The sequence below is a fragment of the Oryzias latipes genome, chromosome 12 (assembly GCF_053564925.1).
Source record: "Oryzias latipes strain Hd-rR chromosome 12, Olatipes_Hd-rR_3.1".
In the NCBI taxonomy this organism is placed as follows: domain Eukaryota; kingdom Metazoa; phylum Chordata; class Actinopteri; order Beloniformes; family Adrianichthyidae; genus Oryzias; species Oryzias latipes.
Window position 1 is genome coordinate 16,536,415 of NC_136248.1, and position 22,706 is coordinate 16,559,120.

The 22,706-nt window shown below is 37.8% G+C and overlaps 2 protein-coding genes and 1 long non-coding RNA gene across 4 annotated transcripts; all 3 read right to left on the reverse strand.

Annotated features, from left to right (window-relative positions):
• Positions 1-301: 301 nt before the first annotated feature.
• On the reverse strand, positions 302-8,241 carry noc4l (nucleolar complex associated 4 homolog). The gene is made up of 15 exons (XM_023961110.2): positions 8,044-8,241; positions 7,797-7,917; positions 6,656-6,762; positions 5,985-6,092; positions 5,760-5,909; positions 5,561-5,663; positions 5,435-5,469; positions 5,299-5,349; positions 5,106-5,217; positions 2,499-2,559; positions 2,293-2,403; positions 2,052-2,215; positions 1,887-1,969; positions 749-862; positions 302-637 (listed from the first exon to the last, which is right to left on the reverse strand). Exons 1-15 carry the CDS (start codon positions 8,194-8,196, stop codon positions 506-508), a joined length of 1,605 nt encoding a protein of 534 aa, XP_023816878.1. The 5' UTR covers positions 8,197-8,241; the 3' UTR covers positions 302-505.
• Positions 8,242-8,711: 470 nt separating this feature from the next.
• Positions 8,712-10,981, reverse strand: pus1 (pseudouridine synthase 1). Its single transcript, XM_004074847.5, has 6 exons — positions 10,635-10,981; positions 10,243-10,466; positions 10,020-10,157; positions 9,768-9,870; positions 8,986-9,686; positions 8,712-8,906 (listed from the first exon to the last, which is right to left on the reverse strand). Exons 1-6 carry the CDS (start codon positions 10,684-10,686, stop codon positions 8,874-8,876), a joined length of 1,251 nt encoding a protein of 416 aa, XP_004074895.1. The 5' UTR covers positions 10,687-10,981; the 3' UTR covers positions 8,712-8,873.
• A 2,604-nt stretch (positions 10,982-13,585) lies between these two features.
• Positions 13,586-14,603, reverse strand: LOC105355256 (uncharacterized). 2 transcript variants are annotated; one of them, XR_013659339.1, is made up of 4 exons: positions 14,466-14,603; positions 14,141-14,209; positions 13,927-14,053; positions 13,586-13,844 (listed from the first exon to the last, which is right to left on the reverse strand). It is a non-coding gene; the product is annotated as an uncharacterized LOC105355256 (long non-coding RNA). The 2 variants fall into 2 exon arrangements; XR_002874320.2 differs by having other exon boundaries at positions 13,915-14,053.
• Positions 14,604-22,706: the final 8,103 nt, after the last annotated feature.

Consider the following 22,706-nt stretch of genomic DNA (forward strand, 5'->3'; position numbering starts at 1 on the left):
GTCGTTTTTAAATTGTAAGGCTACATTTATTTTTCTTTAGCCACAGACACTATAGAAGGTTAAAAGAGCCACATGTGGCTCTGAAGCCTCAGATTGCAGACCCCTGGTCTAGGTAAACCAACAACTCCTCCTAATGGCACCTCCATGATGAGTTTTCTGTCACATTCTGCTATCGTGATCAATTGTTTTGCTTTGAAGCCATCCTATCAAGGCAAGCTTCCTTGTTTCTATAAATTCTACCAAAACAATGAAGAAATGTGGATTTTTCCAAAAAGTTTTTTAGTAGAAACAGGAAAAGACGTTTTGTTATATTTCAGTTTATTGCTTTAACTTCCATACATTGTTTTAACAAAAAAGAAAAAACTAAAATAGTTTTCTTATTTCTGCTGAAGTACAAAAACATGAGCAGCAGAGGAACTTCAAAAGGCATGAAAAATAAAATCTAACCAGATTTTAGTCACTTTGATCACTGAATTGTTTCCAAACTGAATCCAGTTTCCTGTTTTTATTCATCTGAAACCAGACAGAAGTGATGTGCCAACACATCGCCGCCTCCTTTCAGGAGCTGTGTGGCGGTTTCAAACTCCAGGGGGATGCTCTTCTTGTCCTGAGGCTTCTTCAGGTCTCTCTCCATCAACTGCAAACAAGAACATCTGATTATTAGTTGTTTTTTTTTTTCAATTTAAAGCAGCAACTCTGTGCATAAGCATCACAAATGATGAAGGATTCATTGAAAAATGTCCTTCACCTCATACGTTGTTAACTCCAGCAGCTCACTGATGTCCTCCTCCTGCTCTGATAAGGGTGTGTTGATCATCATAGCAGCTTTGGCCACATCTGGATGGTAGTGCTTCTGTAGCGTCTGAAACATGGATATACATCTTACTGCCACTGAAAATACTACAAGATTTTTTACAATGGATGATCTGCTACACAAGAAGTGACAGTTCATAGGATATTCATAGAAGCACATCTGAAACATCTGTCCTCTGAGACCCCCAAAGCTAACATTTTGATACCTCTGAAACGACTTTATTCTCCTCAATGATAGGGCAGAGTTACTAAATTGTTTGATTTTAAATGATTTCCGATCCAACACAATCTGATTAAGTGTTCAAATTTAATACTGAAATCAGTTTTGTTGGGTTCTGACAAACAGTTTTCTTCAGACTGATGATTTAAAAAAAAAAAGGTGAAACTTTAATATTAAAATGATTAGTTTTTATGTTAAAACCTAACAAAAGGAACAGTTTTAGCCACACACAAAAAAGAAAGAAAATTTTTCTCAAAGAAAATCAATTCATGAACTTAATGAACCAAAACTTTAAAGTCCCACTCTGGTCATCTTTTGATCTATATTAAAAGTGTTCCCACTGGTCTTTTAGTTATGATTTTGCCATTTTTAGTCAAATAAAAAAAACCTGTGGTTTTCTGGGACATAGTTTCTAAAGTTTGGAGCCAGGTATCTTCTCAGATTAGGAAAATGAAGATGTGCGTGGATCTAGTCGCCCGCAAGTGAACGCATGAGAATGGAGCGGAGCAGAGAGCTTGTGGCCCCCCCAGTGTATTTTTTCACAAATGTTTTTTGTACTGCATTTTTTTTCATCTGCTTTTGATTTCCAATGATTTATAAAAAGAAATACTCAGAAATGAAATTTTTAGAACAGTTTTCTTCATATGTGTCCCCATTCATCAGAAAAATACCACAAGAAAGTGTTAAAAACACCAAAAACACAGTTTTCATTGGAGTGAGTGTTTAAAGTGAAGATGGAGTTGATTAGAATGAAATAGTCATTCTAATCTAAAAAATATTATTATCTGGTAATAATAATCATCTATGACATATATATAAAAAAAATTTGTGCATGAAGCTGCTGCAAACACACCTTTATTTCCCACAAGCTGCTCTCTAAGGCACGGCACTGAGCCGGATCCTCTTCGTCCATTAAATACGGATCCTCAACTGGCTCTGAATGGAAACAGTCATCAATTCAATGGTCAAATCTGTACGCGCACTTGGAATGTGTCGACGACACGTCACGGCCTCTCACCATCCTCTGTGCTGGGTTTGTGAAGGAGGACCCTGCAGGACGGGTGGCGTCGGATCAGGTTGTAGATGAAGGGCAGCACTATGAGGAGGCCCGTGGGGGGGGCGGTGAGCGCCAGCCGAGCCAGCCGTTTGGTGAACGCCGCCACCAGGTAGAGTGGAAGATGACTGGGAAAAAAAACACGCGTCAAACCATTCTCAAAAAAAGACAAATCGATTCCTTCTGGGGAGGATGTAAAAGTTACCTGGAGCTGAGAAACAAGTTAGCGAGATGGAAAAACCGCGCTCTGTACTTCACATGGAAAACAGTCGGCTCGAGAAGATTGTACAGCTTTTTGTAGAAATCCGGGTAATCCCTATAAATAAAACAATGCAAAAACAATTCTTTTTACGCGTAATTCTCCTATTTAGATGAAGGCAAAGCGAATAAGCATTTTGCTGCGATACTTACAGGTTGTGTTGATGAATGAGGACAAACAGGCCGTTAAGGGCCAGCAGACTGATGGCACCGCCTGCTCAATGACAAACAGACCTTAAATGAGGCTGCCCCGACAGCAGAGGGCTGGATACACATCGTTTGTTTCAGAAACATTAAAACAATGAAAGCGCGCCAAAGGAGAAAACTTGAAATTAAACAGCAGATTCATTTTAACGGATCATGTTATATCCTTCAAGGAGACAAACAAAGGTGTGGCATCAAGTGTTTTGCATGTCCTAATTAATCTGAAAAATTGTAACCACATTTTTTATATAATTTGTTGTTGTCGGACAATAAGGTCATGATTAGTCGGTACAGAAAGTTTGGTGACTGTAGCTTAAGCATCTTCAGAGCTATTGAGAATTTAAATTCCACTATGCGAAGGCAGCTGCCGGTCCGAAGAAAAAAGGTTTGTCCGCGGTGCATCAGGAGGAGGACCGCAGAAGGTGGACATGCTGCTACGTAGTCCTGAGAAGCTGTGTAAACTCATCAGAAGTTCACAACCAACACAAAGCAGTCTTCTCTGCCGCTAACACAAAGCTACTCCTGGTGTGTCTGTGTCTGTTAGCAGCCGGAGACACGGAGAAAGCAGTGACGTCATCGCCCCGCCTTCCCTCTGGAAATGCTTTTTCTAAATGAATAATGCGACAATGTTCGCAGGGTGGATGTGAAAATGCAGATGCAATCCCCTCTTTGCATTTTCATTTTAATTATGACACAGAATAAGCGGTTTTTAAGTATAAAATGAAAAAGCATTTTGAAGTATTGCTTTTTCATTTTAATTTTGAGTCATTTGATACAGCTTCATTTGAAATGAAATGAAATTAAATGAAGTGAAAAAGAATTTCTGTTAATCCATTTTAATTGTCAAATTAGACATTTCTAAATGAATTATGCTACACATTTACCAGGGACCTTTTTGAAAATGAAATGTCAAATACTATTTTCATTATCATTTAATTAAGTGACAGAATAAGCGGTGTTGAAGAAGAAAATTAAAAAGCATTTTGGTGGATTGCTTTTTCATTTTAATTCTGAGTCAAAAAATGCAGCTTCATTTGAAAATGAAAAAGCATTTCTGGTTTTGACTTTTATTTTTAATTATGCTACAGAATCGCTTCCATATGACATGCTGGTTCACTCCGAGAGAAAGAAAAGCGATATTAGTGATTTCTGTGGAGGTAATTTTAACAATAATGAGAACTTGTGATATTTTTGAGATTATTTATGGCGAGTTACTGAGAAACTGCTTTTGTTTGTCAAAACGGATTATGTCCATGACACGTACACATTTGGCAGGGGTTGGCAACCTGCGGCTCTTTCATCCCTGTGCTGCGGCTCTCTATGGTTTTGTAAAAGAACTATTGTGTTGACAGATTGACGTGGTGCCTTTAACAACGTGTCTGCAGCTGTGAGCACGGACCAGAGTCTGTTACAGGATGAAAAGTTCTTCTAAAAAGACAGTACATGGCAACTGAGGTAGAATGAGAAGTGAATAAAAGCCTCATCATTCAGAACCTCTGCGGGTCGTCATGACGACACAAACCATGTCGTCAACCAGCTGTTGCATTTTTGTGAGCGGGTCGGAACAACCGAGCTGCTCGTCCCTGGAGCGGCTCCCCTGTGCTGATGACTATGGTCGGCAAGCAGTGAACAGGAAAGGTTCACAAAAATGATTTTAAAAAAACAAAACAAAAAATGAACGGGCTGAGTCTTAGGTTTAAAAAAAAATCTGAATGTAGACTTTCTAAGTAAAGTTCTATGTGACTATCAACCGGTGCCACGACCACGACTCCCGCCGGCGAGTACCGGTAATCCCAACAATGCTCTGACTCAGGTGGGACAACGATGGAAATTTTAGAGGAAATTGAAGTTCCTGGAGAAAACTGTTGCTTTAATGGCACCTGGGCAGATTTGTTTGCTTTCAACAACTTTAGCAGTATAATTAATATGTACTGAGGAATTAGCAAACAACAAAGTCTCAAATGTGGCGAGACATTCCAGAATGAAACTGCCCAAAAACATCCAGATTCAGATGAGAAAAAAAGTTGTTTGTTGACAAAAATCTATTGGAGAAGCAGATTAATTGTTACTTAATTACGACATATTTGCTAGTTTTGTGGCCACTCTGCAAATGGTTCTCATCAGAACCCATTAAATAACAGAGGATGCAAAAAAAAATGAACATCTCTTCACAAACTTTAAAAACGAGTGAAATGATGCTTTTCACTGGAAACACAGAGTTTTCCTGATGGTGATGCGGCTTCCTGTATCTTCATTTTTGTGGGAAACTGGTCCAAATGGCTTTGAATGGTAAAGGTTGCCGACCCCTGACATTGGGGCTTTTCAACTTTGATTTGCAGGTCAACCCACAGTTTGCATGAGCAGATTAGGTCAGGTAGTGTGTAGTTATCTCCTTTTGTAGTTCTTAAAAATACTAGAGAGAAAATCAAGAAAACAATCTAGAACAAAGATCACCTACGATTTTTTTTTCTTTAATTGAATGAGATACACTTTCAAACATTAGTGCAGTTTCCTCCACACCAACACAACAGGGTTAATTGAAGACAGAGAACTCACCGACTTCATAAGCGGCGGTCAAAAAGTCGATCATCAGAGCAGGTTTGCTCATGTGCGGCAAAATAGAGTCATGGAGGATCACCAAGAGTTTCTTATACATGTTGCTTGGCAACTGGGACACAAAGATGGAAGAACTGTGAGAGCAATGCCAACGAGGAAAGAAAAGGTGTTTTTTTTCTGTTTACTGCTTTACCTTATACTTGAGAAACCCGAGCCACATCTTCTCAAACGCTCGCTTGTGGTTCTGTATGGAAACAGAACGTGTCATCGCTCAATAGAACATTATAAATAAAGACTGAAAGGGAAATTAAAAAAAACATTTAACTTACATTTAGTTTAGCAGCTCTCCAATCTTCAGGTTTGCCTAGAAATTAAATATTAAAAAATGTCAAATAAACATCAACATGTCACTTTCTGGCATCCTCAAGAATAAAAAAAAAAATATAGGAGCTGACCTTCCAGTTTGACCATAAAGTTGGTCAGCTCTGATTGCTGACTCGGCATGCTTATGCTGGACATCAGGGTGAAGACGTTGTTCTGATATACAGGCAGTAAGGTCTGCAGGGCGGGAAGTAGCTGCATTTAGCACCTCAGAGTGGCCAAATACATGAGAGAACTCTGTTTTCATGTCAACCTCCAGCTATGGTGTCATACCCCTTTGTTTTTCTCCATGACCTTTCCCACAGACTCCCGCAACGCGCTCATAACATAGTAGCGCACATCATCCATCTCCAGGAACTCCTGGAACCTGGAGATCAGCAGAGTGTTGTCTGTGGTCTTAGATGTGAGGTTTTCCACCACCGCCTGAAAGCAAATAAAGGATTAGAAATCCAGACTGGATCAATAAATGTTACTGATATTTGATGGTTCAACTCCTACCAGGATAATTCCCCTTGGAAAGCTGTGATGTTCACTCCACTCCAAGTCTTCCAGAGGATGCTGTACCTGTCCTGCTGCAAACTTCATTAAGCAGCACAAGGCACTTTCCTGAAACCAAAAGACAAGTCCAAATATATTAAGCTACACCCGAGCAACCATGAGCAAATGAGCAAGCTCCTTTCGGGCTTAAACGTTCATGGTGAACGTTTTTAGGATCGTTTTCAGGCTCTACGTACAAAACATCCGTTCCGTTAAAAGTTGAACCACTTTGAACTTTGATCAATCAGATTTAGTAGTGATGCATGGTTGACGTCCCCTTAAATTCATGGAAGTGCCGCCCGTTGAAAATTGGTTATAGAGGAGAAATGAATCATTGCCGGAATGCTATGACACCAAGTCTTTCATGTATCATAATAGACCCGTGAAAGAAAAAAAAAGCCTGGAGCAAGATTCATGAGATTTACACCGCTTCGATATCTCACACCACAACTGTTGCAGCTGTAGGTGCATGCGCTAGTATCGGGTAGAATGCGCGTTCAGTGCGTTCTTGAATGTGCGTCACATAAACCGGTGTGAACGCAGCTTTACATTCAAACGAGAGGCAGCTCAGCAGCAGATGTGTCCCAATAAAACCCAAACGATAGAAGAAGATGTCACTTTTCGGAGCTCACTTTGACTGCAAACTGTTCGTGGTTTAGATGCTCCAGCAGGATCTCCACGCAGGCATTGTAGCGATGTCCCATGAAGATCCGACACTTGTCCTCAGCGCTGGACTCTCCTGGAGACAAAGCAGTTCAAAAGAATCCAACACACTGATTAAATCGTAGCATAATTTCACCAAAGTAGATCAATTCTCTAAAGGTCTTGTTTTATAGATCTATACAATATGGCTGGAGTTTTAAATATCGATTATCTGAATTAAAAATCAGAAAATATCATATAAACTGATAAACTGCAGAGATACCTTTTTTTTGTTAAAGCAAATTGTGATTTTCAATCACAAAACTTTCGTGTTCGTTTTCAAACTAGAGCTTGTTTTCAAATTTTATTTATAATGCTTTGCTTTAGTGCAGGGGTTTCTTCCATTTGAAAACTGTGATTTTTGTTCTCATTTTAGAGTCAATTGTACCAATAAGTGGATGTTCCTCAGGGGAAAAACGCTCAGAGATATGCTGCGTTCGTGTGGTGTTGGAATGATCGGGCAAATGCCTGTTTGACTTGGAAAACATACATGAATGTCAGAAAAAGAACATCTTCCAGCACCACATGAATGCAGAAGAACTTTTTGCACATAAACTAAGGTCAATGCACCACCTGAACAAATCCGTGAAAGATGATTCACTGAAGAGATATGTCCAAACAAAAAAGGTGGACAGCAAAAATCTATTCACGTAGAAGCAAAAAGTGTGATGCTGTTATAAGGAGTTATATTTTATAAAAGCTTATGTAAATAAAGTAACGTATTGTTACTCACCTCTGTATTTTAAAGCTACAAAATGAATGGTTTAATGGCTAAACAAACATGACTTGAGTTTTTTTTTTACTTAACATTAAAGTGGAACTTTTATGTCTTTGGATCAGTGATAGGATAAACTGAACCACATGGCTCTTCAACTGTTTAAAGGTTGTAGACTCCTGCCTTAATGGAGTTTGAGATTGTCCCTTTGATGATCAAATAATGGGAACATCATTTTTTGGAGGCCATGACATCAGTACAAAGTAATTATTAAGACGAGTTATTTACAATGGTTACATCACGTGCGGAAGTACTGGCTAATCCACGTTATTTAATTTGTCCCCACACTAACTTACCACTCAACGCTTCATCTTCTGCAGGAAGTTTGCCCACAAACAGCTCTTTCCTCTCCAACAGTGTGCTAAACAGCCTGCAGCACGCGTCCACAGCACTGACAACATCCCTCTCCTTTTCTGACTGTTGACAGACATATTTATTTACAGTTCAGACACGCACACAGAGGCTAACAGTACAAAAAAGAACGGCGTGTGTTCCGTGAATGAATCCCGCGAGAAATTAACGTTTCTCGTTTCAAAACGATACCTGCAGAGACTCCAGAACGTCAAAAATGTCATTCGCGTGTTTTCTGCTCTCAAGAATGCGATCCACGATACCTTCCAGGTCGAGTTTGGCTGCTTTAGAGACATTTTCTGATGTATTTCTCGAATTCACGTTGCGCTTTTTGGAAGGCGCCATGTTGGTTTTACCAAGATCGGTGCGTTCGAGGAACTCCGGAACACTGACGGCTAACTTTGCTTAAAATCTACGTCATCCTATATTTTGCTACACAATTAACTAAAAGCCAGTGCAAACAGTTAACAATTCTGCCTATGTGGAATAATATATATTAACGTTCAATACAATTAATTTAGTTAAGGGTTTTCTTGGTTAAAATGTAAGATTTTACTATTTGCATATATTCTTGAACGCATCACTTTCCCGGGGCGTTCACGTACCTCTCGAGAGTTGGAAACAAATGAACGTTTTACATACAGCTTTGTTTTCAATTAACAAAATTTACGTTTTAACATAAGAATAAAACGTAGAAAATGTAAATATGCATATATTGTAAAACCATCAAATAATTTATAAAACTTTGTAATATAAAATGTACTTTCACTAAGCTGAATTTGGACAATGAATTTTAGCTCTGAACAATTTAACTGCTTCCAAAACGCCAAAGAACTTAAATATTAATAAAAAACATCAACTTTATTAACCAAATTTTTTTATTTGTCAATTATAATCCAATACATAAGTCAAATCCTTTTGATTATTCTTCTCTCATGATTATAAAAAATGAATAAGCTTTATTCACAAAAAACAGGAAAACTCAAAAATGATATATTGAGAGTTTTTGTGTCTTTCTTGTCCTAATCAGAGTTGTTCCCCTCGTCTGGTATGATCTGCAAGAATGTAAAAACACAGTTACGGATCAACATGTTAAATATGTAAATAAAACAAATATTCTAGATACACATGTACCTGCTTTTGATCATTATTGTCTCGGGTTTCGGCGGCTGTGGCTTTGAAGTCATGGATCGGGAGCGTGGACATCCAGCTGACCATGGAGCCCTCCTGGATCTCAGTCTCAACAATGGTGGGGTAGATGTAAGCTTCCTTAAAGGCTTTGATCGCTTCCGTCTGCTTATCCCACTCCAGACGCTCGTGCAAACCGTCCCCTCCGAAGCGCTTGTTGTAACGGTCAAAGTGAACCATTTCAAGAACCAGGCCCAGTCCTGGAGCTTTCGGGACATCTACCTTCTCTTCTCCCCAGCTCCTCTCTATCACCTTCTCCTGCGCGTAGCCCTTGATCACTGCAATCACCAAGCCGATCATCTTCCGGATTTGGTGCAGCATGAAGCTCTGACCTCGCACGTTTATCACTGCAAACTCGCAGTTGTTGCGGATGAAAGGTTCTCCACAGGACATCTCTGTGATGTACCGGCGGGCGCTCGGGTCACTCGGAGCTTTCTGGGAGGTGAAGTTATGGAAGTTATGAGTCCCTTTGTAAAGGGAAAAGAGTCGGTTCACCCTCTGAAGAGTCTCTGTTTGCAGGCGAAAGGCTGCTATGTTTCCCACGTCATAGTCCTTCTGAGAAAAGGCCACAGTCGGGAGCATATAGGAGTAGGTTCGAGCATCGCAGTTGTTTTTGGAGTTGAAACCCTGGGTCACACGTTTAAGCCCTGTTGAGGAAAATTCATCCTACTTGGTAATCATTATTGATACATAAACATTTCAAGAGGTTTCCAGAATCAGTCTCTTACCAAGTACCCGGATCTGTGGCGGTAAATGTTCATTAATTTTTTCAAGGACATCTTCAATCAGCCACACTTTAAGAGAGACCACTTGGCCGGCAGCAGACACACCCTAGAAAAGAAAAGCAGGTATGCCAAAGGTATCTTTAAAAATAGAAGTGTGTAACAAATGGGTACAAATACTAGGAAAACTGTGTAAAATCCATGTGAATGTTTTAAAGCTATGCTAAATAATAATAATAATTGCTCTAAAAGCCACACCTTATCTGTCCTGGCACATCTTTGAAAGGACATTTTCTTCATCTCATCGCCGTGGTTTCCAGGTATGCAACCAGATTTGACGAGAGCAGAAACCAGGTCATCTTCGATGGTCCTAAACTGGGAGGTTCCAGGGTTCCTCTGAGAAAAAAGGATTTATGGATGAAAACAATTTGGAGCTAAAGTCTCAAATACTTTAGGAATCGTAGGCAACAAAAGCAAATACCTGCATCCCATAGTACCCCTTGCCAGAGTAGGCAAGAAGTAAAGCCACTTTTTTCTTTGGATATTTCCTTTCATTTTCTGTGTGTTCTTCCTCTACTTTAATTCTTTTGTTGTCTACTTCAGCAGAATCTCCACTCTGCTCATTGGTCCTTTTCAGCAGCTTAGCTGTCTGCTGATCAGTGGGAGCTTCACTCGTCATTGTGCACAGAAACTTAAAAAGAGCACCTATCAGAAGAGGGGAAGATCAACAAAACAAACAAAAACATTTACCGTTAAAGTTCTATTTGTGAGACCTGAATATTAGCACTTGCGCTACTACAGACATGTCTGGTCACTAGCAATGCAGGAAGTGACATATAGACAGCTGCAAGTTTGTGTGTGAAGCTAGCTTACCGTTCCGTCTGCAGTCAACTAAGGCACTGAACAGTGTTCGGACTTGAAGCATGTCAAGCTAGCAAAAAGATCCAGCAGACATGATCGACGTAATTCATCACATCAGCGAGGATGAAGTTCCCGCAAAGAACAGCTAACAACACACGACAGACCAACTACAACATGGGTGGCTTGCCAAAAAATAAATAAATAAAAGAAAACCGAACTAAATTTAATATTTAATAATTTAAATCAACTGTTCGGGAGAATAAGCACAACACACACTCAGCCAACAGTAATGAACATTTAAGCAGCAACGGCTTGAAGACTGCACATGGCCAGTCAACTTTGACCTTTCTCTGTACTCTCGCGAGACTTCTATGCGTTTGTGCGCGGGGGGGGGGGGTATCTCTTTCTTTCTTTCTTTATTATTATTTATTTATTTGTGTCCCCGCACTTGCTCATAAACGTTTAAAGATTCCTTTATTATTATTATTTTATTATTATCATCATCATCAAAAAGCCTAGAGGGGAAAGTTAATGAAGCTGGGCTCTACTTCATATTCAGTGCATTATGTAAACCGTGTCGGTCAAAAGAAATGTGGAGACTAGGTCAAAGCTTAACTTTTTTTCCCCCAAAAGCAATTTAAGAAAATAAAGTGCACTTATTTTTCACCACTTTAGATGAATTTAACAAGCATTTTAATATGAAGCTCTAAATTTCAGAAAGAAAACATGTAACTGGTAGTGTTAATACATTTTAACTAGCAACACTGAAGAAAACAACCCATTGGCTGTGGTGCAGAGGTAGAGCGACCATCTCTGTTCGCAGGTTAGTTGCCACTATGCCTACACATTTTTTAAAGTGTTCTACCTAACCTAACTAACTTAACCAAACGTTGTTCCTGGTAGTCTGGCTAGCGCCTTAAATGGCAGCTCTGCCACCTTCAGTGTATTCAATAAAAATCTCACAGCCAATCTTATCACTTATGCTGATTACCACCAGATCAATGGATCTTTTTTTGTTTTTCTTTTGTCCTTATTGCTTGAAATGAACCAATTCCAATGAATACTTGACCACCTCTTTGCTGTTTGCAGATATCTTCTTCTTTCTTTCGCCTTTTAGCTATTCCGTGCGCCCAACGGTTTATGTCTTTGTATATTAACAATAATCAACAACATCAATGGCTGGATGACACTAAGACGTTTATATGCTCGCTGGCTTTCTATCCTCCTCAGCAGATGGTGCCCTAGCTGACCACCTACATTGTCAATAGGGAATCCCGGCACTGAATATTTGCCAAATAAATTGATGATTATTAAGGCTAGTTTACATAAAGAAGGCCTTTTAACAATTTTTAAAAAATGGCACAGCTGTCGTTATAGAAGATTGAGGCATGAAGGTCTCCCTCATCAGGGGCCTTCCCTTTCCAGCCTATACAGTGGCTCCTCTCTGGTGGTAACAACCTCCTTCAGAGAACCTGGTCGTTTACCAACGCTTTCAGGCAGTGTTTGAAGATGTTCCTCTCTTGGAGAAGGCTGCGTCCAGAAAAGGTCTGCATCACGTTTCTCTGCAGCTGAAATCCCACATCTCCCACAAAGACACAGAGCAGGGGTTCTCGATACACACGAGTTTTTGCAAAGATTTCTGGGAAATTTTTAGGGCATTCGATTTTGGAATTGTAGATTCAGACAGCACTACAAAATGGTGATAGCACTGTATAGTGCACTATGTAGTGAGTAGGAATTCGGACATAGGGGATTTCACTTTATGAGCTCGACGGATGAGCCGATCTGTTGGCGTTGCTGGACCCATCACTAGTGGGCGGAGTTTCCTGTCGATTTCTATTTGTAGGTTACCCTCTTGTATTTACAAAAATATAATATTTACAAAAGTATTTACAAAACGCTTTTAAAAATTCAGCACTGCCAGACAGGCTAGGGCTTAAATTTCAGTAATATGTAGACAACCATCCTCCCAAACTGAAGTGGATAAAGTGCGCTTGTTCAGTCTTTTTCCACAGCTTGTGTTTGATTTGTCGTCCTAAATCCATGGTGTACAGACGACGATATGCTGTTGCAAAACTGTTAAAAAGAAACAGATGTTTTCATGCGTGTCCTTATTTTGACATTTTTGAATGCGTGATGAAGAGACTGAAAATGTTGTGATGTCTAAAGCAGACAAACTTTAGCATTCCATCATCCACGTCATGGTAGATCCTTTGGTAGCCTTCCACACAGTGGTTGTTGATCACCAAAGGAGCGTCGTCTTGGGTTGGAGCAGTGGACCACCGAGAGCTGGGGAGACACTGGGAGTTTTGGGGGGGGGGGGGGGGGGGGGGGTGTAGGGAACTCTCTGTCTCCAGAATGCTGGATCACCTGAAGATGGCAAAAATAAAAAGCAAAATTCTTCCATTGTAAACCCACTTTACAAGAGAAACTAAATCAAATCAAACTTTATGAAGCACTTTTCATATAAAAATAACAAAGTGCTTACATTAAAACAAAATCTAAAAACAAGCATGATTAAAAATAAAGCACAGCAAGTAGAGGTAAATTGGTATGGAAAAACATGTAATGAGATTACTTCAATCCATATAACTACATAGTCACGTTCTGCTGCAACCATTACAACACTTATACACATTTATTGTATTTCATAAATCATAGTAATTGTCATTAACAGATTTTGCCATGTCATCAACAATAATGTTTAACATCCCAAACAAATGAAATACTAGTAAAATGGTCTCCACTGTAAAGCCACTTTGAAAAGACAGGAGGAAACCTCAAAAATTTGTGAGGTGGAAGCCCCTTCTTCACCGTTCGTCTCGTTATGGTGGGAACTTCTAGAGTGCTTCTGCGATTCATGGGGCTGAAAAAAAAAAATAACACCTTTGTTCAACCAAGTATTTATTCAAAAAGACAAACTAAATTAAATTAAAAAAAAAAAAAAACTCAAACGAGAACCCTTCAGGATGTAAAGCACAAACTGTCATGATCTCCAAGCGAGGAGAACCCAGGTGCTGGAACCCAGAATGAGGACAGGTAAGAATGATTTATTATTCCTCCAGAGATGGTTATGATTTTGGCATGGCAAGGTCCGGAACAGCCAAGGGCTTGTGGCGTGGCTGGAGGTACAAACGCGGTCGGCGTAGTCCGAGTGGTCTTCCAGTTCTTCAAGACTGTAAGGTAGTAGGTCCACACTGACGTCACTCGTGGATGGAATTCCTGAGTTTAGGAAAATAGAATTAGAGCCAGAACTTACTGCAAGACAAAGTATCTTAGAACTAGCCAATACCAGACGAGTCACCATTATAGGCAACGAACTGGCGTTGAATGGTGGAGCTGGATCTCCTTTTGAGCTGCAGAGGGTGATGAGCTCAGTGACGACAGCTGGTGGTAGTTAAGAGAGGAGCAGCTGCAGGAGGGGGAGGAGTCTGACAGAGGCACCATGACACAAACCATTTTTATTTTCATATGTGGACAATAATTTATGAAGAAATTGCATCAGTTTAGTCTTTTACCTCTTTCCCAGGCTCCAACTCTTTTTTACAGTAGTTGTGCTCATGGAGGTCTGATGGTCTGTCAAACATCTGGAATATGAAACATGCAAAGACATACTTTACAAACACAATGCTTTGCTACATACATCATTACAACACCACTGCCACACAGTTAAACACTGTATTTCATGTCTGCTTAACTATTTCAAAACACATAAATCATTTTTTTTGTAACTGAAAATTAAAAACAAAAAGCGGCTGTAGCCTATGTTTTATCAACTAAAGAGCTCTGATTTAAGAATTAAAATAGTAATTTTCAACAAATTTTGACTCCTTATCTACGTACTTTTGGTGATGGAAACAGAGGAAATAGAGTTTTTCTTTCTTCAGGTTGCTGATGTCTTCAGAAGACGCAATGTCTACAAAGTCGAAGAATGAAATATTTGTTGTTGAGATTTACATTAGGTTAATAGACTTCTCCATGGCAACCAACATTTGAAAAAGATGCAAGTTATTTTCTGGACTTTTGATTGGTTACTACGTACTTTTCAAAATAATTATTTTCACATCCGTGCACATTAATTCCATTGAAACAATACTTTTTTAAAAATATATTCACATATTTCTTAACAATAAGTCAACATGAAGAAAATAGTGTTCCAACATTACAGAAATTACAAGAAAAACAAATGTAAAATATACAAAGAATTAATAAGAACATTGAATCCAATTGTGCTGTTATTCCTAAAAGTCTGCAGGAAGCTTGATTAAAATTGAATGTACCTTAAGATGTGAGGACTTTCCAGAGAAAGTAAAACCAAAATTACTTTCTGTAGTATAAACTTTCCAATAAATCACAACATTGGTACTCGGATGACAGTTATATACACTTTTTCATGTCCATCAGTTCTTTTCAATGTCATACAGGGAGAATCAACTTTGCTTTAAGATTTAAGATTTTTATTATTGTATATTAAATTGTCCTCCAACAACTCCATGAAAAATGTTGGTAATATTAACAACAATTAATACAAAATTTCTGAAAATAAAACACTTTTTATGGTCCAGTTCACCAGTTAATCATGATAGTGTGGTTCTCGTGATGGTATGATAGAATGTCTATTAAAATTAGTTTTACATTTAATAGAAAAATTAAAAGTACTAGAAATAAAATAAATTTCTATTTGAATTAAGAATTATATAATTTTTATTTAAAAAAAAATGCTTTTATTGTTCAAAAGCACCAATCTCTTCCATTGGATAAAAAAATAAGCATATCCACACATTTGTTTTTTAAATAAATACATATAAATATGTAGAATGAACATCATTTAACAATTGCAACAATTCTTTTAAAAATAAATAAAACTCCATATATAGATTTCATCATCTTAATTTAAGGAGAAATGTAGACATGTTTTCTGAAGCTTGAAATCGCAAAATAAAGTATGTTAATTTAAAAAACCACTAGAGGGCAGCAAAATCACACTAATGGAAAAGTGGATCTGTCAAATGAATCTAAATTTACGTATTGATTTTAAATACATCAATAACATTTTATTTATTAACTTGTGGACTAGGGAAAGAAATTTAAGAAACATAAATCTACTGAAATCACTTAAGAACATACTGTATAAAGAAAATAACGATTATAAAATCCTATTATTAAAAAGATTTATCTACTTACTAATATTTATAATGATAATACATTTACAAAAAATGAGGATATATACCTCTTTCTTTACTGTTCATTACAATGTGCTGTGACTTACATGACATCACACATTCGGCTGAACTCTTAGGTAGTATTATGGTGACAAAGGAGCAAAGCACCTACAGAGGAGAGGGGTGTTTATCTTTCCAGATGATGCCCCAACAAGGACTTTTGCTGGTTGTCAAGGAGCTAAACCATTAACCAGCTCACCCTGGGATGTCATTATGTAGATCCCATGGTACCTTATAGGGTGATCAGCTAGATATACCCTGAAATAACACACATGAGACCAAAAATAGAGCTAGTACCGCAGTTGGTGCAATACTGCATCAAATAAGGAGTGGGCTCATTTAGAAAAATAAAAATATGTCTATTAACTATGAAATTATGTTTGATTGGGTTATTGCTGGCACGGTAATTGTTGTTGCAATTGCAACCCTCAGTCCAGAGTAAGTGCCAAATTAAGTCCAAAAATTACATTATATTAAATAGCTGCATAAAAAGAAACTCACGACACATTTTTGAAAAACTGTTATATATTTCAATTTTTTTACAATTGAAACCTAAAAGGCGCACCATGGGCGCACCACCATCATAAGTGTCTTCCTTTGCATTGTAAATGAGATAAATTCAGTCACCACAAAAATCTGGCGGTAGCTCCTCCCAAACGCGTCTGGGGTGTCAAGCTTAAGAACACATTTAAGACAGGTGTCAAGCAGCGTATTTGGTTCACGTAGGATTAAAAAATATGGACATGAGTTCAGTAAAAATTACCCACTTTCTCAAGTGCGATCCACACATTTTTAACATGATGTAACTGTATCATAAAGAGTTAAGTATCAACAGATTTTGCATTCTTTAAATACAGGAAGTATTCATTAAAAAATGAATAACAATAGAGAAGTTAATCTCATCATACAGTTATGAAAACTAACTAAAGCATGGAAGCAACCATTTTAAAAATGACCAGGAAAAGCCCATCTACTGCCCCTAGTGGAAGGATAATGAACTACAACAAATGTGCCAAGTTGTACATAATGGGTTTTCAAGGAAAGTTTGGATCAGTCTAAAGAGACAGGGCTCTCTCACGTGTGTATCAAGTATGATAACAATGGTTAAATAAGAGTTTAACATTTGTGCAGGATACAGTTTAACTTTATGACTGTCAGACAGCAGTTGAGATGCCCTGAGACAATTCGCTTGCTGTCAAACCTGTATCCCTCACTGTTGCTGCTGTTGGATACAGTTTATCCTTTTATTCTAGACCACCATTCTACTGGCTTTACCACAGATGTGGTGGCGATGACGCTCATGCTGCGCTTAGGAGAAACCCGCTGCGGCCCATACTTATAAGCCACAACTTCAGCCACACAGTTCAGCGGCATCCTCACCCTGGTGAGGTTGGATGTTACATAGATCTAGCAGAAGTAGCTCAAATTTAAGCTACAATATATTTAAGCTACAATTATAGGCAGTTATGATGCTATTTACTTGACTCACATATGAACAGAAGTGCCATCCCATTCCAAACCCATAGAGCTCAATACGGTGTTGGTCCACCTTTTGCAGCCATTACAGCTTCATCTCTTCTGGAAAGGCTGTCCACAAGGTTGAGGAGTGTGTATACAGGAATTTTTGACCCTTCTTCCAAAAGTGCATTGGTGAGGTCACACACTGATGTTGGTGGAGAAGGCCTGGCGCTCAGTGTCTGCTCTAATTCATCCCAAAGGTGTTCTGTCGGGTTCAGCTCAGGCCCTTTGTGCAGGTCATTCAAGTTCATCCACACCAGAATCTGTCATCCATGTCTTTATGGACCTTGATGTGTGCACTGATGCACGGTCAAATTGGAAAAGGAAGGGGCTCTGTGGAATATTTAGGAGTGAGGAAATTTCACAAATCAAATCAAAATGTATTTATTGTGTTATTTATTTATTTAGTGCTGAGTTGTTTATTTATCAAGTGCTTCTCATGCCTTGCACATCTCGAAGCGCTTTAAGATTTAAAAAAAAGCATACACAATTTTACAATAAAAACCCAACCCACCCATCCCACTCCCCTCTGTTAACACATATGACACACGACCCCACACACAATCAATACTTATGAAAGTAACTTTTTTTTTTCTTTTTCTTCTTTTAGTAATTTTTATTTAAGCGAGACAACAGAAAAACTCCAACAACAAACAAATGAAAATACACTGGAAAAACAGATCTGACAACCAAAGATGACTACCAATACTAACACACAAAAACAGGAGGTAAAAATACAACAAATAATTAAAAATGAAAAGGAAAAGTGTGTGTGCGCGTGTGTTTGTGCGTGCGTGTGTGCTTGCATGTATGGGTGCGTGTGTGTGTGAGTGAGTGTGGGTGTGTGTGTTGTAAGGACAATGAGAGTCAATTTAAACCACAACCTTGAACTAACCATCGTGCATTCTGCTAACTGTACATATTTAGGGATACATTATTAGAGATTCGCACAGATACATATGAAAAGCTCAACACATATACAACTATGCATTCATTATATTCTTGATACTAGAAAAGTCAATAGCAGTAACCATCATGAAACCCACACTAGAAATAATCATCTTGTCATTATTACAAAAAAATAATAATAATAACAATAATTAATAAAAACAAAAATATTGAGAGTAATTACCCATAACTATCAGACGCCTGCACATGAGATGAATAGGGTATTGTAGAGAGAAAAATAATAAAATTAATTTCTAAAAGAAACTTTAAGCTTGGCTCTGCTTTGAGGAAAGAGTATTTGGGAATCCATTCATACCAGGAGCCAGCCTGGCCATAGGAACATTGCCTCAGTGCTCACCCAGACTAGAACAGCAATGGGGTCCAATTCACAGCCATGAGGCTGCAATATTAAATCCAGTCGCCCAGCATGGGCGACAATTGCAGCAACCACCGACCAAGGCAGCAAGCCCTGGTAGAAAAGATCCCCACAAATCAAAATCAAAATAAGAGGCTAAAATTAAATACATAAGATGTGTTTAAAAATATAAAATTGAGACTAAGATTAAGTGCATAAAATAAAATTAGATACATTAAATAGTTTACATCAAAACTAATAGAATGCCAATGCCTGATGTAAAGCTGTGTATCATCAGCATAGCTGTGAAAGTCAACGCCGTCCCCTGATGACATGCCCAAGAGGCAACAACATAAAAAGTATAGGACCTAAAATCAACCCTTGGAAACCCCACATTTTATTTTATGGATTCTTGAAGGGCATGTATCCATAATTACATAAAAGTGTGGATCTGTAAAATAGGAATAAAACCACTTAAGAACATTTCCAGAGAGACCCACTAGACTCCTCTAAGTCTGTCTAATAAAATCTGGTGATCTACTGTTTTAAAAGCGACACTAAGGTCCAGCAGCACCAGAATAAAAAAGTTTCTGTGACTCAAAAGTTCATTCTAAGATCGACAACGATCTTTAAAAGAGCCGTCTCTGTTCTCTTCCTATAACCAGATTGATATTTTTCCAAAGTTTTTGAGGTACATGTATTTAAAAACTCATGTAGTTGAGTAGTAACACTTTTTTCTTTAATTTGACTGAAAGTGGCTGGATTTGTTGCACAGGTGGCGGCCTATGACAGTTCCACGCTGGAATTCACTCAGCTCCTGAGAGCGGCCCAGTCTCTCACAAATGTTGGTAAAAACAGTCTGTGGCCAGGCTTGGTGATTAGGACACCTGAGCCTGTGAGTAAATACTTTTGATAATATCTGTGTTTGTTGTCATATATTATGGTACTTGATACCATTGAAAATAACAACATTGGTAAAAATTGAATCAAATGGTCAAATTGCATTGCTTACCGGAAATAGAACAACAAAGGTTTTTCTCTTATTTTATTTTTTTAAACATTAGGACAATTTCACACAGACTGGGTTATTATTTTATCCCTACAACATTCATTGTATGTGTTCAAATGGACATAATGGAGAATACTAGCATAACATGCATTTTCTTTGTACCCGAGGTACTAAATTTCTTAAACTAAGTTATATAAATAATTATTTACCAATTAGTCAGAACAGTTAGTGATGTGTTGGTATGTTTTCATTTTTTAATATTTGCAGTGCATGGGAAAAAAAATTCAAATCTTAGGTGAGGTAAGGTGAAAAGAATGAAATAAAAAACATCCTTCCAGCTAGTGGAGGTAGAGCTAACTTCGTTAAAAATGACCACAGCCAAGGTATGTGACCTTCTAAATCTATAGTACGTAAAACTGTTGAGGCTAAAATTGTGAATGTGCTCAGGGGAACAAACAACAATCAGCTACGAAGAAATATGTGACAACCTTAACTACATTTATACTGTCATCCTGTGCCGTTTTTGGAACCTCGTGACTTAAATCATTTTTTAATGGATTAAGAACACATCATAAGATCTCAATTAGATTGTTCCCTAACATGTAGTTCTCTGAAGTCTCCCAATAAGAAAGCCTGCGTCATTCTGACTAAAAGTTCATCCGGGTTTGAACGGGCACCACAGATTTTAAAAAAAAGCTCTATGATTGTTTAAAGGAGACAACTGCTCCACAATTAAAAAATAGCTGTCAAACCTTCACTGATGTACTCATAATTTTGCTGCACATCGTCACATACACAGATGTTTCCTCCTACCTGATTCTCAAGCAGTTGTCCCGAATTTAGTGACGCAAGTGGAAAAAATAGGACTATAGTGAAACAGACTTATTAAAAATTGAATGAAATATTTTATCATCAGCAGAAAAGGCTTGGAGTATTTGCACAAACAGCCATTCATGTTGTCAGAATGCTAAAAAAAGGTCAAGCAGCCTTAACTGAGCTTGTTTTGGTCCTTTAATGACCTGTTGATGCACTCACCACAAGGAGCTGAGATGAGCTCCATCCTAAAAGATAGTGCGCTCAAAAACTGAATGGAAGTTGTTTGTTTTGGGTCACAATCCTGCAGTCGACTGACTATAAAACAGACTAAACCTCTTTTGTGTCTTATTCATTCATACCTTTTTATAGTCTTGTAGCTACTAGATACCCTTCACTCTCCTCTCCTGCCCTTCCCACCTTGGTCAGCTCAGCACATGGCAAATTCATGCAATATGTAGGCATTTTCATTGGTCTTATCTCCATAGCCGTCATTTTACTTTTTGGTTGCCTGGGAGTGACCAACAAACAAATTTTTTTTGTTTTCCTTAGTAACTGAGGTTTACTATATAAACACATTCCTAAGGTGTTTATACCATAAATTACATCATTCTAATCAGCTTTAGCCAATTTATGTGTTAAATTTTCACAATAATCTGATAAAAAACGTGTGGGCAGTAGATGGACGCAGCTTTTTACAAGCCTGCTTCGCTAATTCAAAATCTACAAACTGTAATTCTGACATTTTTCCCCAAGTAATGATGCTTGAGGAGTTACGAGGTGATGGATCAAAATCCAGAGGAGGCGTTAACATTTGTAGAAAGTACTAAAGGCGATTTTTTTTTTTTGGAAAACCTTTGACCTCTTCCTCATCAGTTGTGGTTGTAGACCTTTCCTAGTTGGCTTGTATGTAAATCTTTGTGAAAATCTCTTGGACTAAAGTTTTTGTTTCCCAAATTGTGCAAAAATGTGAAAATTGCCAACTTTTAAACTTTGCCACAACATAGCCAAATGTCCTGTGGCCATTCTAAAATAATTTAAAAGTTTCCTTTGGATTCCCCCGACACGTGTGTTTTGGGTTCGTTAGTGGATTTTAAGTATTTATTTTGAGCACTTTAAGAGATTTTAGCCCCATTCTTTTTTTTCTCTTTTGATGGTTTTGCCCTCTGTGATGTCAATATCTTTGGGAGGGGGTCGTTCGCTATATGCCCAAGATTCATTTTTACTGGGAACTAGCTGCCATGCTGATTGTTTAACTACATTTGGCTTTTCTTTATCTGTTTAATTAGGCTGATCCAGATTTAATCCATCATTATCAATGAAAAGCAGTTTTTCTTTTTGGTTTGTAGTAATAAATAAAAAATAAATAAACCGACAATCACACACACACACACGGAAGAATGCAAAAAGTGGTGCCCTCTAAGAAACACGACTTCAACCCAAAATAACTAGATGGTTTAACTGCAAAGAGAAATAACAGGGACCTTGTAAAATATTTCATGTTTTTAATTCTAGAACATTTTGTTCTTATTTTACTGTGAATTAATGAAAGAATTTTGCTAGGAGTAAAATTTAATCCGAATCTTTTATGTTTTACAAAGTGGTTTTATGTTTTCAAAAGGAGAATTAATCAAAGGAAGCCTAAGTAAATATGCAGAGGCTTTAAGGTATAAAGTGATATACTGTATGCCTCTCAATGTCAGTGATGTCTCATGAGTCAGTGATGATTTTTTGTGGATGATAATATTCTTACAGTGTCTTTCTGTAAGAATTTTTTTTCTTTTTTTTTTTTGCTAAAAGCACCATTTTCCCTAATTGTTTCTGGTTGTGGTCATTCCATTGCTCTTTGAAGATTGTCTTGTTAGGTTAAATTTAGAGAAGTGTTTTTTTTTTTTTGGTTGATGAATGTTGTCATCCTGTCAAAGGATTTGTTTTCTTTTTATCATCCTGCATTCAAACCACACATTAGTGAATATCAGTTAAAATACATAGATCTTTTTTTCATTTAAAACACACTGTCATAGAGCATTCACACAAAAAAGCATTTGACTTAGACGATGTTTCCAAAAAGCATCACGTTTGCTTTATATTTGATTGTAAATGTAGTAGTTTGACTTGTTTTAAAATATTCTTAGATTGCTGATGAAAATGTTTTTTTCCATTTTAAGTTTGGCTGAATTTTATTTTGAAAATAAATGAACTTGACTGTGGGGTAACTC